We start from the raw sequence: 18,844 nt of genomic DNA, 5'->3' as shown, positions 1-18,844 counted from the left end.
TGTTTACCCTGGTTACCGGGTGCTGCAGGGGGACTTCGGCATCGTTGATGACAGTTTCAACGATGCCGAAGTCGTTCCCCTGATCGTTGGTCGCTGGAGAGAGCTGTCTGTGTGACAGCTCCCCAGCGACCACATAGCGACAAAACAGCGACGCTGCAGCGATCAGCATCGTTGTCTGTATCGCTGCAGCGTCGCTGTGTGAGACGGGGCCTTTAGGCCACCGCCATCAGGGGCTTATCTACAGCATTCTGTAATGCTGTAGATAAGCCCCCGATGTATCCTGAAAGATAAGAAAAACAGGTTATATTATACTCACCCAGGGGCGGTCCCGCTGCGGTCCAGTCCGATGGGCGTCGCGGTCCAGCGCCTCCCATCTTCTTACGATGACATCCTCGTTGCTTCCTGCCACAGCACAGGCGTACTTTGTCTGTCCTGTTGAGGGCAAAGTACTGCAGTGAGCAGGTGCCGGTTAAAGGGAACCTATCACCCCGTTTTTTAAAGATTAGATAAAAATAGTGTGAAATGGGGGCAGAGCTGGGCTTTACATTAGTGCCTTTTTGGTGCCTTTATTCCCCCGTTAGGCTGCCGAAATACCTTTGTGAAGTGGCCGTTTTGTCCTGTCACTCAAGTTGGTCAGGTCGGATGGGCATGGTCACAGCGCTGTTTCTCCCCCAGAATCCAGCTCATCATTACGTTGGTGGCGTAGTGGTGTGCGCATGTCCAAAGAGAAGATCCACTGCCCAGGAGATTCAAAACAGCGCGGGCTTCGCTATTTGCCGTTTACCGGTGGGCGCGGCCATCTTTCCTGTGGCCGCGCGTGCGCAGATGGAGCGCTCTGCTGCCCGGGGCTTCAGGAAAATGGCCACCGCGATCTCCATCTGCGCACGCGCGGAATCCCGCGGCCATTTTCCTGAAGCCCCGGGCAGCAGAGCGCTCCATCTGCGCACGCGCGGCCACAGGAAAGATGGCCGCGCCCACCGGTAAACGGCAAATAGCGAAGACCGCGCTGTTTTGAATCTCCTGGGCAGTGGATCTTCTCTTTGGACATGCGCACACCACTACGCCACCAACGTAATGATGAGCCTGATCTGGGGGAGAAACAGCGCTGTGACCACGCCCATCCGACCTGACCAACTTGAGTGACAGGACAAAACGGCCACTTCACAAAGGTATTTCGGCAGCCTAACGGGGGTGTAAAGGCACCAAAAAGGCACTAATGTAAAGCCCAGCTCTGCCCCTATTTCACACTATTTTTATCTAATCTTTAAAAAACGGGGTGATAGGTTCCCTTTAAGGTCAGAGAGGCCCAGAGCCTGCGCACTGCAGTACTTTGCTCTGCCCTCAACAGGACAGAAAGTACACCTGCGCCGGAGCGTGAAGACCAGAAGAGGACGTCATCGTAAGAAGATAGGACCGCCCCTGGGTGAGTATAATATAACTTGTTTTTCTTATCTTTCAGGATACATCGGGGGATTCTCTACAGCATTACAGAATGCTGTAGATAAGCCCCTGATGGCAGTGGTATGTGGTGTATGTATGTATGTGGTGTATGTATGTATGTGGTGTATGTATGTGGTGTATGTATGTATGTATGTATGTATGTATGTATGTATGTATGTATGTATGTATGTATGTATGTATGTATGTATGTATGTATGTATGTATGTATTCTATGGTCTCCCATGAAGTTAGACCATGGCCGTGCCTCCCAGGAGTGCCAGCAGAGCGGCGGTCTGGCTACCATGGTAACACATCAGGGTCCCGCATTTCCATTGATGTCAGAATGGCAGTGGCGATCAGAGCTAGTAAGGGTCAGATGTTAGTTATAAAAGTCTAGTCAGTATATAGCGTATGTGGAGCGAGATCTGCTCCTGAGCCCCCTCCACACTTGTGACTGACCACATGCACCAAGGGGGATAAAGGGAAGCAGTCACTTGATTCTGCTGTCCAAACCTCGGGCACCATGAATCAGAGGCAGGCTGCGCTTTCACAACCAGATAGGTCTCTCTTAAATGGCCTACAATTTTAGAGAAAAAAAAAAACAAAACACAAACACTGGTATGACTAGTATGACATGGCCCCCCAGACAGCTTCTTCCCGCACCCATTAGTTCTCCCCCATGTGTACAGAGCCGGACCCATAAACATAGATCTCCTGCACTTTACTAAACGAATGGCCTGTAGGGGGCGCTGTGAGAACACCAAACAAACCTGGAGCCACGCTCCCTCAGCTGTAGATTAGTTTTGCTTGCTAGCACATATCTTCATTGCGGCTTTAGGCTTAAAAGGGGATAAAGTCCTTCATGCCCCATTTTTTTTAGTTTGTTTTTCCTCCCCTTCTTCCAAGAGCGATAACTTAATTTTTCCACTGAGGTACCTGTATAGTGGCTTGTTTATGAGGGATGAGTAGTAGTTTTCAATGACCCCTTTAAAGTCAACATACAATGTACTAAAAAAAATGGAAGGGGGGGACTCACAGGCTGTAAAATTGTGGAAAGAAATACAATTCAGCCATTGTGTTTTCGTTCTTGTTTCTACAGCATATACACTGCGTGCAGAATTATTAGGCAAGTTGTATTTGGATCACATGATACTTTTTATACATGTTGTCCTACTCCAAGCTGTTCAGGCTTGAGAGCCAACTACCAGTTAAGTAAATCAGGTGATGTGCATCTCTAATGAGCAGGGGTGTTGTCTAATGACATCAACACCCTATATAAAAGGTGTGCTTAATTAAGGTGGGCTTAATTATTAGGCAACTTCCTTTCCTTTGGCAAAATGGGTCAGAAGAGACATTTGACGGGCTCTGAAAAGTCCAAAATTGTGAGATATCTTGCAGAGGGATGCAGCAGTCTTGAAATTGCCAAACTTTTGAAGCGCGATCACCGAACAATCAATCACCGAAACAAGCGTTTCATGGCAAATAGCCAACAGGGTCTCAAGAAGCGTGTTGGGCAGAAAAGGCGCAAAATAACTGCCCAGGAATTGAGGAAAATAAAGCGTGAAGCTGACAAGATGCCATTTGCCACCAGTTTTGCCATATTTCAGAGCTGCAACGTTACTGGAGTATCAAAAAGCACAAGGTGTGCGATACTCAGGGACATGGCCAAGGTAAAGAAGAAACAAGAAACATAAGATAAAACGTCATGACTGGGCCAAGAAACATCTTAAGACTGACATTTCAAAGGTTTTATGGACTGATGAAATGAGTGACTCTTGATGGGCCAGATGGAAGGGCCAGAGGCTGGATCAGTAAAGGGCAGAGAGCTCCACTCCGACTCAGACGCCAGCAAGGTGGAGGTGGGGTACTGGTATGGGCTGGTATCAAAGATGAGCTTGTGGGACCTTTCCGGGTTGAGGATGGAGTGAAGCTCAACTCTCAGACCTACTGCCAGTTTCTGGAAGACAACTTCTTCAAGCAGTGGTACAGGAAGAAGTCAGTATCATTCAAGAACATGATTTTCATGCAGGAGAATGCTCCATCACATGCCTCCAACTACTCCACAGCGTGGCTGGCCAGTAAAGGTCTCAAAGAAGAAAAAATAATGACATGGCCCCCTTGTTCAGCTGATCTGAACCCCATAGAGAACCTGTGGTCCCTCATAAAATGTGAGATCTACAGGGAGGGAAAACAGTCCACCTCTCTGAACAGTGTCTGGGAAGCTGTGGTGGCTGCTGCACGCAATGCTGATCGCAAACAGATCAAGCACCTGACAATCTATGGATAGAGGCTGCCGAGTGTCATCATAAAGAAAGGTGGCTATATTGGTCACTAGTTTTTTAGGGTTTGGTTTTTTCATGTCAGAAATGTTTATTTCTAAATTTTGTGCAGTGATATTAGTTTACCTGGTGAAAATAAACAAGTGAGATGGGAATATATTTGGTTTTTATTAAGTTGCCTAATAATTCTGCACAGTAATAGTTACCTGCACAAACAGACATCCTCCTAAGAGCCAAATCTAAAAAAAACCCACTCCAACTTCCAAAAATATTAAGCTTTGATATTTATGAGTCTTTTGGGTTGATTGAGAACATAGTTGTTGATCAATAAAAATAATCCTCTAAAATACAACTTGCCTAATAATTCTGCACACAATTCTCAAGTCAATTCTCCAGGTCAGAACAATTCGAGATATTTTGGTTAGAGCTTTGTGAGTGCTTAGTTTTTAGTTACACCATTTTGGGGTACATATGACATTTTGAAAGTTAATATTGAATTTTTGGGCAACTGAAAACACAATTTTTACATTTTGATTTTTCTCTTTTCAGAAGCAGAACTACTAAAAATTATTTCTTATATAAATTATACTGCATTATTTTAATGGCGGTTAAAAAAAACACATTAGTTTTTAAAGAATACTTTATTTTACAGCAACCTTCAGAAAACGCGTGCATGGGTGCGTGGAAGAGCACACCGCCAGGACTGCGCACGTTAAATGTCAATCAGAAATTGACAGCAGCATTTAACAGCAGCAAATGGAACACGAATGTGGACATACCAGTACACCCAGTGTCAGGATTGATTAAACCAGGTTTTCATGCTACAAGCTTTCACATGGGTCGTTTTACAGAAGTGCCTCAAGAATGAACATGTTGCTGTTATGGGGGGAAAAAAAACACAACAATGGCAATTTCTGTTGGAGACTAGTGGCTCCACAAGAGAAATTGACATGCTGCGGATCTGAATGAGCTGCAGGTGCAAACAGATGCACAGTGGATAAGGGAATTTGTAGAACTCCCATCCACTATGATGCAACATCTCGCCGCTGCAGTTTTGATGCTGCATATATGCGCAGTGTCAAAACTGCAGCAAATCCTGGTTGTGGGCACATACTCTAATAAAGGGGTTTGCTCAGTAGTGGACAGTCCCTTTAACCTTGCCATGAAAATACAAGCAGAGTTAATGCACTTTATAAAATGAACACCTGGCCTTTAACCTCCATTATTTCTCAGAACCTCATCCCTTCCCTCCCACACTGTCTGCACCCCCAATGCCCCGATACCGGCTGGATCATGCCATGTATACTACTCCACTTACGAGAAGAGGTGGCTGGACCATGCACTTTTCACCTCATGTCGCAGCTTTTTCTTCATACGATTGTTTAGCCCGCTCGTCTAATTTGTTAATTTTTTACATCCAATTTAGTTGGTACATGTCACCTCTGAAATGTATAGTGCTGTAGAATATGCCATAAAGATAGTTATTTTCTGCCCTACCGGTCAGGAGAAAATGTAACACCTGTGTTCCCTATAGGTGAACAAGGCTATTAGTTAGGATGGTCATATAACAGTTCTGCAAGCAAACTATGTGTAAGTTCGCACAATACATTTACATTACGGGTTTTTTTGCACACGATTAAAAACAAAAACGAAAATTCTTTAGCAATGTTCACACCGAGTATTCGGTGAGTTGTTTTTTACCTCAGTATTTGCCAAAACCAGCAGTGGAACAATCAGAGGAAACGTATCAGAAATGTCACCACTTCTGCATTTATCACCCACTCCTGGTTTTGGCTTACAAATACTGAGGTAAAAACCTCCCTAAATGCTCAACGTGTGCACGTGGTCTTAACCCCCTAATGACCGCCAATACGTCTTTTTACTGACCTGAGATATAAGAGACAAGCACCCCCATACAGGTGACAATCCAGCAGCTGTCCGCTGTACACTATAGCTGACAACTTGCTGCATCAGCCACGATCAGTGTTGTCACCGTCCATATCTGTTTAACCCCTTAGATGCTGCTGTCAATAGTGACTAGATCATATAAATGGTTAACAGTGTGGGAGCTTTCTCTATCCCCACCGGCGCCGTGAGATCATAATTGGGTGGTCCTGATGTTTGCCATGGCAAGTCACGGCCAAATAACGGCCTTAAGGTACCTTCACACGAAACAACTTTGTAACGATATCGCTAGCGATCCGTGACGTTGCAGCGTCCTGGCTAGCGATATCGTTTCGTTTGACACGCAGCAGCGATCAGGATCCTGCTGTGATGTCGCTGGTCGCTGAATAAAGTCCAGAACTTTATTTGGTCGTCCGATCGCCGTGTATCGTTGTGTTTGAAAGCAAAAGCAACGATACCAGCGATGTTTTACACTGGTAACCAGGGTAAACATCGGGTTACCAAGCGCAGGGCCGCGCTTAGTAACCCGATGTTTACCCTGGTTACCAGCGTAAAAGTAAAAAAAACAAACAGTACATACTCACCTGCGCGTCCCCCAGCGTCTGCTTCCTGACACTTACTGAGCGCCGGCCCGAAAGTGAAAGCACAGCACAGCGGTGACGTCACCGCTCTGCTGTTAGGGGCCGGCGCTCACACAGTGCAGGAAGCGGACGCCGGGGGACGCGCAGGTGAGTATGTACTGTTTGTTTTTTTTACTTTTACGCTGGTAACCAGGGTAAACATCGGGTTACTAAGCGCGGCCCTGCCCTTAGCAACCCGATGTTTACCCTGGTTACCCGGGGACCTCGGCATCGTTGGTCGCTGGAGAGCGGTCTGTGTGACAGCTCCCCAGCGATCAAATAGCGACGCTGCAGCGATCGGCATCGTTGTCGCTATCGCTGCAGCGTCGCTTCGTGTGAAGGTACCTTTAGAGTCTCCCGGCTACAGCGGTCTGTTCAGAAGTTAGCGACATTTCGGTGGTAAAAATAAACTTTTCATTTCTGTCATGTCACTTTGCATTAACCCCTTCATGACCCAGCCTATTTTGGCCTTAATGACCTCGCCATTTTTTGCAATTCTGACCAGTGTCCCTTTATGAGGTAATAACTCAGGAACGCTTCAACGGATCCTAGCGATTCTGAGATTGTTTTTTCGTGACATATTGGGCTTTATGTTAGTGGTAAATTTAGGTCGATAATTTCTGCGTTTATTTGTGAAAAAAATGGAAATTTGGCAAAAATTTTGAAAATTTCAAATTTTGAATTTTTATTCTGTTAAATCAGAGAGTTATGTGACACAAAATAGTTAATAAATAACATTTCCCACATGTCTACTTTACATCAGCACAATTTTGGAAACTAAATTTTTTTTTGCTAGGAAGTTATAAGGGTTAAAATTTGACCAGTGATCTCATTTTTACAACAAAATTTACAAAATCATTTTTTTAGGGACCACCTCACATTTGAAGTCAGTTTGAGGGGTCTATATGGCTGAAAATACCCAAAAGTGACACCATTCTAAAAACTACACCCCTCAAGGTGCTTAAAACCACATTCAAGAAGTTTGTTAACCCTTCAGGTGTTTCACAGCAGCAGAAGCAACATGGAAGGAAAATATGAACATTTAACTTTTTAGTCACAAAAATGATCTTTTAGCAACAATTTTGTTATTTTCACAAGGGTAAAAGGAGAAACTGGACCATGAACGTTGTTGTCCAATTTGTCCTGAGTACGCTGATACCTCATATGTGGGGGTAAACCACTGTTTGGGCGCACGGCAAGGCTCGGAAGGGAAGGAGCGCCATTTGACTTTAATGGAAAATTAGCTCCAATCATTAGCAGACACCATGTCGCCTTTGGAGAGCCCCTGTGTGCCTAAACACTGGAGCTCCCCCACAAGTGACCCCTTTTGGAAACTAGACCTCCCAAGGAACTAATCTAGATGTGTGGTGAGCACTTTGAACCCCAAAGTGCTTCACAGAAGTTTATAACGCAGAGCCATGAAAATAAAAAATAATTTTTCTTTTCTCAAAAATGATATTTTAGCCCTGAATTTTTTATTTTCCCAAGGGTAGCAGGAGAAATTGGACCCCAAAAGTTGTTGTCCAGTATCTCCTGAGTACGCTAATACCCCATATGTGGGGGTAAACCACTGTTTGGGCACATGCCGGGGCTCGGAAGTGAAGTAGTGACATTTTGAAATGCAGACTTTGATGGAATGCTCTGCGGGCGTCACGTTGCGTTTGCAGAGCCCCTGATGTCCATAAACAGTAAACCCCCCCCACAAGTGACCCCCTTTTGGAAACTAGACCTCCCAAGGAACTAATCTAGATGTGTGTTGAGCACTTTGAACCCCCAAGTGCTTCACAGAAGTTTACAACGCAGAGCTGTGAAAATAAAAAATCATTTTTCTTTCCTCAAAAATGATGTTTTAGCAAGCAATTATTTATTTTCACAAGGCTAAAAGGAGAAATTGGACCCCAATAGTTGTTGCCCAGTTTGTCTCGAGTTTGCTGGTACCCCATATGTGGGGGTAAACCACTATTTGAGCACACGCCGGGGCTCGGAAGGGAAGTAGTGACGTTTTGAAATGCAGACTTTGATGGAATGGTCTGCGGGCGTCACGTTGCATTTGCAGAGACCCTGATGTGTCTAAACAGTAGAAACCCCCCACAAGTGACCCTATTTTGGAAACTAGACCCCCAAAGGAACTTATCTAGATGTGTGGTGAGCACTTTGAACCCCCAAGTGCTTCACAGAAGTTTACAACGCAGAGCCGTGAAAATAAAAAAATCATTTTTATTTCCTCAAAAATGATGTTTTAGCAAGCAATTTTTTATTTTCACAAGGGTAACAGATGAAATTGGACCCCAATAGTTGTTGCCCAGTTTGTCCCGAGTATGCTGGTACTCCGTACGTGGGGGTAAACCACTGTTTGGTTGCACGTTGGGGCTCGGAAGGGAGGGTGCACCATTTGACTTTTGGAACGCAAGATTGGCTGGAATCAATGGTGGCGCCATGTTGCGTTTGGAGACCCCTGATGTGCCTAAACAGTGGAAACCTCTCAATTCTAACTCCAACACTAACCCCAACACACCCCTAACCCTAATCCCAACTCTAGCCATAACCCTAACCCCAACACACCCCTAACCACAACCCTAACCCAACACACCCCTAACCCTAATCCCAACCCTAATTTCAACCCTAACCACAACCCTAACCCCAACACACCCCTAACCATAACCCTAACCACAAGCCTAATCTTAAACCTATTTCCAACCCTAGCCCTAAGGCTATGTGCCCACGTTGTGGATTCGTGTGAGATTTTTCCGCACCATTTTTGAAAAATCCGCAGGTAAAAGGCACTGCGTTTTACCTGCGGATTTACCACAGATTTCCAGTGGTTTTTGTGCGGATTTCACCTGCGGATTCCTATTGAGGAACAGGTGTAAAACGCTGCGGAATCCGCACAGAGAATTGATATGCTGCGTAAAATACAACGCAGCGTTTCTGCGCGGTATTTTCCGCACCATGGGCACAGCGGATTTGTTTTTCCAAAGATTTACATGGAACTGTAAACCTGTTGGAAAACTGCTACGAATCCGCAGCAGCCAATCAGCTGCGGAGCCGCAGCCAAATCCACACCGTGTGCACATAGCCTAATTCTAAGGCTATGTGCACACGCTGCGGAAAACGCTGCGGATCCGCAGCGTTTCCGCAGCTGCGGGTCCACAGCAGTTTCCCTTGAGATTATAGTTCAATGTAAACCTATGGGAAACAAAAAACGCTGTGCACATGCTGCGGAAAAAACTGCACGGAAACAAAGCGGTTTACATTCCGCAGCATGTCACATCTTTCTGCGGATTCCGCAGCGGTTTTACAACTGCTCCAATAGAAAACCGCAGTTGTAAAACCGCAGTGAAATCCGCAGAAAAACCACGTTGAATCCGCGATAAGTCCGCAGCGGTTTTACGCTGCGAATTTATCAAATGCGCTGTGGAAAGATCCACAGAGGACCAGAATACCCTAACCCTAACCCTGGTTCTGAACCTAGTGGGGGAAAAAAAAATATATATATATATATATTTTCTTTATTTTATTGTTGTCCCTAGCTATAAGGGTGATAAAGGGGGGGGTCATTTACATTTTTTTTTATTTTGATCACTGTGATAGGTTTTCACAGTGATCAAAATGTACATTGAACGAATCTGCCGGCCGATTCGGCGGGCGTACTGCGCATGCGCCCGCCATTTTGGAAGATGGCGGCGCCCAGGGAGGAGACGGACCGACACCGGGAGGCTCGGTAAGTATGAGGGGGTAAGGGGGGGAGCTCGGGGGGGTGGATCGGAGCACAGGATGGGGGGATCGGAGGACGGGGGGAGCGGACAGGAGCACGGGGGAGCGGACAGGGGGACGGAGGGGGGTACCGGACAGAACGGAGGACTGGGGAGGAGATCGGGGGGGGGGCAGAACATGATTTCCAGCCATGGCCAATGCTATTGCAGCATCGGCCATGGCTGGATTGCAATATTTCACCATTTTCATAGGTGAAATATTGCAAATTGCTCTGATTGGCTGTTGCACTTTCAACAGCCAATCAGAGCGATCGTAGCCACGTGGGGGCAAAGCCACCCCCCCTGGGCTGAAGTACAACTCCCCCTCTCCCTGCAGATCGGGTGAAATAGGAGTTAACCCTTTCACCCGATCTGCAGGGACGCGATCATTCTGTGACACAGCATATGCGTCACAGGTCGGATTGGCACCGACTTTCATGACGCATACGCTGTGTCACAGGTCGGGAAGGGGTTAATTCCTGAAAATCACCGAAAGGGTTAATAAACTACCAGACAGCAGTTTTCAATATGTCGCTGGTGCAATTTTTAATACAGTATCACCTTTGGAGGTTTTCCAATATATGGGACCCCTGAAGTCACTTCAAACCTGGATAGGTCCCTCAAAAACATTTTGTTAATTTCCTTGAAAAAAAATGAAAAGTTACTGCTACAATTTTAAACCTCCTAAAAGGTATGTGCACACGTAGATGGAACCTCTGCGGATTTTTCCAGCACCTGTTTTGAGAAATCCGCAGGTAAAAAGCACTGCGTTTTACACCTGCGGATTCCTATAATGGAGCAGGCGGAAACGGCTGCGCATGTGCACTGCGGATTTTGTTTTCCATACGTTTACATGGTACTGTAAACTCATGGAAAACCGCTGCGGATCCACAGCAAAATCCGCAGCGTGTGCACATAGCCTAAAAGGATAACAAAATAAAATAACATTTTACAAAAGGTGCTGATGTAAAGCTGACACATGGGAAATGTTATTTATTAATGTTTTTGAAAAAAAAAAAAAAAAAACACATTGGGATCTGTTGAAGCGTTCCACAGTTATTACACCATAAAGTGACCCAGGTTCAAATTTACAAAATTTGGCCCGGTCACTAAAACATTTCAGACATTTTTTCTGTTTTCAAGTAACATGTAATAGCAGGCAGGAAAAAGCTTAAAGGAGCCGCCCAGTGGACTCTTCCTGCAAACCCAATCCTTTGCCATGCCAGTCAGACTAGGTTTCGTAGCCTCGTGTAATGAGGGGACCAGTCTAACCCTGGGGCAGCATGAAAATGTCTGTCAGGTTCCTATTTAATCAGGCAGCCATAACGCAACACTGTCCGTGTTTATAGAGAGCCTTGGGACAAACAACAAGCTCCATCAACATAGACAACTGTTTTCCCTGAAGACCAGCATGAAAATAGAACAAAGTACGAAGAGACCCAGCCCAGTGTTTTACAGGTAGATCAGAAGAGGCCTCCCAAAAAAAAAAAAAAAAAAAGCGACTAAGCACAGAATGACTGTTGAGACCGAGTACAGGGACTTGGTGCTTCATGTATAAACACTTTCTAATCTGCTAGGTTTCCATCTATCTCCACAAGTGATGAGCAAACATGCCCGGACTTGGTGTTATTGAAGCATGCTCATGTGCTAACAGTCTTTGGCATGCTCAAAAATATGTTCAAGTCCCCGCGGCTGCATGTCTCGTGGCTGTTCAATAGCCGCAACACATGCAGGAATTGCCCTTTTGTTAGACAATCCCTGCATATGTTGCAGCTGTTGAATAGCCGTGAGACATGTGGGCGCGAGGACTCGAACATTTTTTAAGCACACCGAAGACACTTGGTTAACACCAGAGAATGCTTGGATAGCACCTTACCCGAGCACGTTTGCTCATCACTAGGGTTGAGCGAAACGGGTCGGCCATTTTCAGAAGTCGCCGACTTTTGGCAAAGTCGGGTTTCATGAAACCCGACCCCTGTGTGGGTTCGGCCATGAGGTCGGCGATCTTCTGAATCTGGTATCGGAATTCCGATACCGAGTTCCGATATGTTTGCGATATCGGTATCGGAATCCACATTTAAGTGTAAAATAAAGAATTAAAATATAAAATATTGATATACTCACCTCTCCGGAGGCCCCTGGACATCGCCGCTGGTAACCGGCAGCCTTCCTTCCTAAGAATGAGCGCGTTCAGGGCCTTAGATGACGTCACGGCTTGTGATTGGTCGCGGCCGCCCATGTGACCGCCACGCGGCCAATCACAAGCCGTGACGTAATTCTCAGGTCCTAAATTCCTAGAATTAGGAATTTAGGACCTGAGAATTACGTCACGGCTTGTGATTGGTCGCGTGGCGGTCACATGAGCGGCACGCGACCAATCAGAAGCCGTGACGTCATGGAAGGCCCTGAACGCGCTCATTTTAAGCAAAGAAGGCTGCCGGTTACCAGAGGTGATGTCCAGGGGCCTCCGGACGGGTGAGTATATCAATATTTTATATTTTAATTCTTTATTTTACACATTAATATGGATCCCAGGGCCTGAAGGAGAGTTTCCTCTCCTTCAGACCTTGGGAACCATAGTATCCCATTGCACTGCATTGGGTTTCGTGTTTCGGCCGACCCCAACTTTTTTATAGGATCGCCCGATTTCGCTCGACCCGACTTTTGAGAAAGTCTGGTTTCGTGAAACCCGACCCGATCCTATAAAAATAAAAGTCGCTCAACCCTACTCATCACTAATCTCCACCCTTCTTGGCCCTATGAAGCCAGAGCTGTGAATCAAAGATGGGGTGGAGATGGAAGGAAAATAAGCAGGTGGGAAGGTGTATATAGATGATTGGCCACACAGTGAAGCACAGAGGAGGGACTTAGCTTGAACAGCCATCCTGTGCCGACAGTCCCTTTAAAAAAGGTATGGTGGAGAGGAAATCTAGAGACACATGCACAGTGTTAGTAAATTATTAACTAAGCCTGTAGACTGGCAGAACATGCAAATCATTACCTGAATTCTGGAATTTGCCAGATGCTGGAGGAACAGTAGCTGGAGAGCCCTCCTTATCTTTACTGCCAACACTGGTTTCTTTTGCCGGTATCAGAGGCTTAGAAACAGGTTTTTCAATGATGAAGGGATCAGACCCTGCTTTGCTGAAGTCCACTATATTATCATAACTTTCTTTTGTTTTCTCCTTCACAAACACGTCTTCCTTCACCTTAGGCTGTTCCTTCAGGATCTTGTCTTCCACCCATTTCGGTGCCTTAATAACTAAGTGTTCATCTCTAGAAGGTGCGGAAATCTCTTTAATAGGCGCAATAGTGGGTGGAATCTCAAAGTCTTTAAAGTTATCATCTGTTTCAAATTCTTCCATTTGGAGATGCTTTTCTGGTTTCGATATCTGGGCAATTGGTTCCTCTGCTACAATATCAGACACTTTCTCAGAGATGTAGGACTCTAGGTATGACTTAACCGGTGAAGGCTCCTTCCATTTTGTATCACTTATCTGTTCCTTTTCTGAGGCAATGTTCTGTTCAGTACCCAACATTGGATTAGCAGCTTCCTTAGAAATCACTTCAGCTTCCCAGAGCTTGTATGAAGGTTCGCTTTGCTCAGACTCCGGGGAGCTTTCATCAAAGTGTGAGGCAAACTGAGAATCAAACTCGCTCTTTAATGCCTTTGAGAAATCAGTAGCCACCTGCTCTGGTATGGTTTCCTTCACGAGGTCACACGCTATGGATATGTATGATGTTTCTAGCTCTTCTACTGATGTCTCCTTTACAGCTTCCACATGGACGGGAACTTGTTCCTGTGCCTTTGAGCTTGCTTTATTGATAGCTTCTTCGTAAGAAGGTGGCTTCTCAGACTCAAACTTTAGTTTTTCTTCATTCACAGGGGTTATGCGCCCAACAGGTGAGACGTCAGGCCGAGGGGCCACAGCATCAAGACCAACAGAAGCAGATGTGAGGGGAGCTTCCATGACAATGTCAGGCAAAACCGGTGAAGAAACCGTATCTGCATCCTCAAACAGTGCCACATTCTGTACTGAAGGACTGACATTTTCTTGTGAAACTTTAGCAGCAGTTTGGACCAAATCAATTTTTGGTTCATAGGAGAGTTTAAGCACACCAATGTCATAAACTTCACTTTCATATGCCTCTTGTACGATATCTGGAGTAAGCCCTTCAGGTTTGCTCGCAGCACTTTCATGGACAACATTAGTCGTGACATAGTCGACGTCTTGGTCAACAAGGAATGGGTTAACCGTTGCAACATTAGAACCTAGACGAGAAGAAGGGACATAAGATTTACGTTCTTCCATTTTTTTCTCATCAGTTATGTTGTCAGACACTTGATTTCCACCAAACGCAAATGGATTTGTCTGCTGTAAAGGAGCAAACATTTCATAATTTGAGGAATCTGATGTTGCCTCAGGCGAGGCTGGAGAAATATCATCTGATATATCTACATCCATTTCTTCATTATATTTTTCTTCTAATTTTATAGTTGGTTCAAAACTCAACACAGCAATGTTGCTTTTAAGGTCTACAGAAGCAGCTTTTGGTGCAAATTTAACATCATGGCCCCCTGTGCTTGCAAAAGGCTTAAAATCCACATACTGTTCATCAACACCTTCTTTGAGATCTGTAAACTCTTCATGAGGTGGCCCAACAGATTTAAGCATTCCTGAAAACATCTCTTTAGCAGACTGGCCAAATAATCTTGTGGGGTCTGCAGAAGCAACTTCAGGAATAAATGTCGGGTGTTCGATAGCATGACCTCTCTCAGAAAAGAAAAGGTCTTCCATTTTGTCTTTGTGGTCGGTGACTTCTGCGAAATAACATTCCCTGCCACTACTCAACTTCTCTACTACAGGGAAATCATCTATGTTTCTTGACATTGAATGTACCGCATCACTAATGGGATCTTTAAGAGCTTCTGGTGTAGTGGAGTCAGCAGAAAACCCGACAAGCTGCTCTTTGGAAGAATTGGCAGAAAGAGGAGGCAAAGAATGAAAGAAAGGAGCAGACTCAAGCAGCAAAGACGGAAGCTTCTCTTGGTCAGCAGGCATAGTACTAGAAGGCTGCTGGAAATCCATTACATCCATTACAATGTCTGTGACAACGAACAGAAGAGGAAAAAAAAGAGTTCAGTAGCAGACAGAAGCAAGTTACGGTATGTCACAGTAATCTCAACAGGCAAGAGAAAAGACCGAGATGATGTCAATGTCTAACGGATCAGCACCAGTCACCACAGATTTTACCAATGAGTTACATCACTGGTTCCTAAACTCCAGTCCTTAGGGCCACCAACACATCATGTCGGGATTTCCTTTGTATTGCACAGGTGAGAGACCCTGTGGCAATTTCTGATGCCTGGATATGGTAATTATTCCATCATCTGTGTAGCACTAGTGGAATCCTGAAAACATGATGATATATTGGGATGCAAGGACTGGAGTTTGGGAAACAGTAAGTTACATAAATGCTCCTTCACTAATCTCCTGGTAAACAATATAACGCGTTATGGATATTTGGAGCCCTTTAGATATTTTTCACATCTATGCAAGTATTCACCCCCCCCCCCCCCCCAATGTTCAATGTACGCAGGCCCTGAGTAACCCAAGTGGGGGAGGTTGTATGGTTTTTTTTGTACCTTCAACTGTATAGAATACTGCAGTATGACTTTTTACAATAGGCCCCTATCACTTATGCATGCATGAGTTTACATATATACATCAGTTGTACGACTCGTGAGTCTAAATTTTTACCATGAAAAAGGTCTGACGTTGTGGTTTTACGGATGTTTTACCATTGGCATATGAACGAACTAAAGCAATGATTGCTAAGGAAGAGTTGTAGGCTAAAATTTGAAAAAAAGATGTTGTGACATATGGGCCCTGAAACCACACCCTGTGAAAGGGGATGTCAACACAACCCATGTCATTATGCCCTACTGGGAAATACAGATGTCATGGGGGAATGGGCCCTGCAGAGACCACACAAGGACAGAAGTCTGCCCAGTTGAGCCCTTCCTATGATAGCAACTCTTGGATGGGGCGTCAGGGGTGTGGTGATCAGACGATTGCCTTTCCTACAAGTGTAGACACTTTATGAAGAGCGGCTTTATAGTATTGAAGGTGACAAAGAGCCGCAGTGTAAGCTGCAACACGTGCATCTGTTCTAAGATCTGTGGTGAGCAGTACACATGGATGTAGTTAGAGAATAGAAAGCTTATCTACACCTTCAGCTATAGAGCAAGAATGTTAGTGGCATGAAGTACAGAACTTGCCTGAAGAGGAGGAGTGCATCAGAGGTACAGATGAAGCAGGAATAGGAAAGAGGTTCACATCTGAAAAACAAATACAAAGACCTCAGAAGAATTACACACAACGCTCCGCAACGAAGAGAGAAAGGATGTAGAATATCACAATCACAATCTAGAAAGTGCATGTCAATCAAAAAAATAAAAATCATGTGACTGCATTTTAATGGGAGTGGGGGAATAAAGCATAGCATACAGCCATATCCTTCCTACCAGAAACACCAAAGTCATGACGGACTCCAATATGGAGGGTCCATTGGGCGCCACAGGTGGTTGTCATGCAAAATTGTGCTGTGGGGATCGTTTTTATAAGTAATAAAAATGCAGTTGTGCAGTCTAATACTAATCTCCCCAATGTTACCTTTACGATGAGGTAGGAATATGCAGTCACACCTGAGTTTTGGGGATTTTGACTCAAACACTTCATACATTCCCAGTCATGAGACACTCACCCCTTCCTGTACATTAATATGTTAGGAATTCTAGATTGCACCATATCCGATCAGAAGTAATGTGAAGAAGCAGGCACAGTCCTTCCCACGCCAAGAGCATTTTGAGCACATGCAAGAGCTGACTTTGCCTTTTATTTTATAGTATGATTTCTATGGTTAATATATTGTAACCTTATATCACAGATCTAATGCTATTGATTTAAGCACTGGTGTGCGGTTTCTCCTGTCCCCAGGACGCTTTTCTCCATGCCTCAGAGCAGCCGAGATTGGCCTGCTGCCACCTTCTTCCGGGACATGACAGCATCCTGAGACTCTCTCGCAGACTGATGGTCGAGAGATTGCAACGAGCACCAATTTCTCATGTACAGCGAGACCTCTTTAAGATGGCCATACAAAACTGCATTGAACAAGGAGCTCCTAAAAGGGCGGTCTCTTCAGAAGATGGCCAATTTGTGCAAATATTACCAAAATTGAAAAACATAGAAAACCAGGTCTGGATAAGAGCGTCATTCTCAAAGACACAGCCATATAGAGTGGTTTCATTTTGTACCTTGCACAACTGAACACAAAAATTGTGTCCAATGCATTTTAACTCCAAGTTGGGGCTCAGTCACATCTAATGATTCCACAGATGTGAAGACATTTAAAAAAAAAATAAAAAATGTCTCCACCTTCTCTATTCTTACAGTCTGACAATTGAGCCACACCCAGATGTCCTCCGAGTTGGGGCCATTTTTTCACAGACCCACTGACTTGCACTGCCGATTTTGATCCGACCCTCAGCATCAGGTAAATCTCAGATTTTTTTTTTTGCGGATCTTTCAGTCCGAAGTAGAAAGGCTATAGAAGAAAAAATAAAAATGCGGACATGTGAATGGCCTCATAGACCATCACAGATACTAGTGCAATCTGAAAAACAGGACTGATGCAAAAATTGGACGCATGAACGAGCCCTGAAATTAATATGGCAGACAATATGCCCGCATATCTGTACCGTGGCGTGTGGATCGCCCACACATTAACACTGTGTATGCTGTAGTAACAGTGCCACACTAACCTTATAGGCATCTGTATAGTGTAGGAAAGTTCAGGATTGCAGAAGTGACACTTTCTACTGGCGCAAAATGCCTTGTGGCAACCAAGGGACAACCAGTAGCCAGTCTACTATAACTTTAGAAAAAAAATTAGTGGGCAAGTGACACTAAGCACATGACAGAAGGAATGCCCCATCTGTAGGACTCCACGTCCGGTACGGTGATTCATCCTTTCCTCATCATGTACAAGCATGAAATACAACAATACTGCAGTTCCCTCTTTCCGTTAGATTTGAGCAGAAGTTTCCAAAACTAAGTACAGAAATGAGACTGTCGCATTTCCACTTCTGCTTTATAAAGGCCACAAGCTGAGCAACAAGGGGAGCTAAACATGAAATAAACCTGTGTGGCCACTTACAAGCAATTTACTTCATCATATGGAGAGCGATCAAGATGGAAATAGAGAACGTATCCAAGTCAATACTTGTCCGGTAATAGGTTTCTAATCAGACACCCAGTCCTGGAGAAAACACTTTGAAAATGTGATTATATGAACATATTGGGAGAGACCCGTCAGTCTGAGAAGCAGGGTGAGAAGAATCCGCATGGACCGGCCTCAGACAGGTCATCTGAGATGCATGGTCCCCATTACGGCTTTTCAAAATAGGTTTTCTCTGGAACACTGCAGTATTTTAGAATATAACAGATGACTGCAATAACACAGCCCGTGTCCAATTCATGCGAGCCGTGGACCTGTCAGCTCACATCTGGCAGGTTTCCTTTAAGGCCAGACTTGGTAGATTTATGGTGTGAAGTCCGCACCATGTTTTCACAGCACAACCCTGTAAAAGTCCCCAAAAATATATACACTTGAGCTACCAGGGAGGCTTTACTTGTAGAATTGTGTATTGGGCCTTGTCCATCCATAAAAATGTTTGCATTTTTGGTAGATATTTGATGTCTCGCAAAGGGCTTCTAAGCCAGGTTTCTCCGCACTGGGACATTGGATATGCACAAAGTATACTTTTTCACATCAGGCCTATACA

The 18,844-nt window shown here is 44.8% G+C and overlaps 1 protein-coding gene across 9 annotated transcripts in view; it reads right to left on the bottom strand.

The window, feature by feature from the left end:
- Window positions 1–18,844, bottom strand: part of RTN4 (reticulon 4) — a 67,109-nt gene that overhangs the window by 31,046 nt on the left and 17,219 nt on the right. For 2 of the 9 annotated variants that reach the window (XM_077282687.1, XM_077282688.1), the window contains 2 exons: window positions 16,280–16,339; window positions 12,998–14,269 (listed from right to left, as the gene is read on the bottom strand). The exons of 2 other annotated variants lie outside the window; for them this stretch is intronic. In XM_077282687.1, the coding sequence (XP_077138802.1) occupies window positions 12,998–14,269; window positions 16,280–16,339 (1,332 nt within the window). Of the gene's footprint in view, window positions 1–12,997; window positions 15,104–16,279; window positions 16,340–18,844 lie in introns of all 9 variants that reach the window. 5 more of the 9 variants (XM_077282689.1, XM_077282690.1, XM_077282691.1 and 2 more) reach the window with 3 other exon arrangements.

This window comes from Ranitomeya variabilis, chromosome 2, assembly GCF_051348905.1.
Source record: "Ranitomeya variabilis isolate aRanVar5 chromosome 2, aRanVar5.hap1, whole genome shotgun sequence".
Taxonomy (NCBI): domain Eukaryota; kingdom Metazoa; phylum Chordata; class Amphibia; order Anura; family Dendrobatidae; genus Ranitomeya; species Ranitomeya variabilis.
Note: the sequence above shows the minus strand (reverse complement) of the source record. Positions and strands in the feature narration are given on the sequence as shown.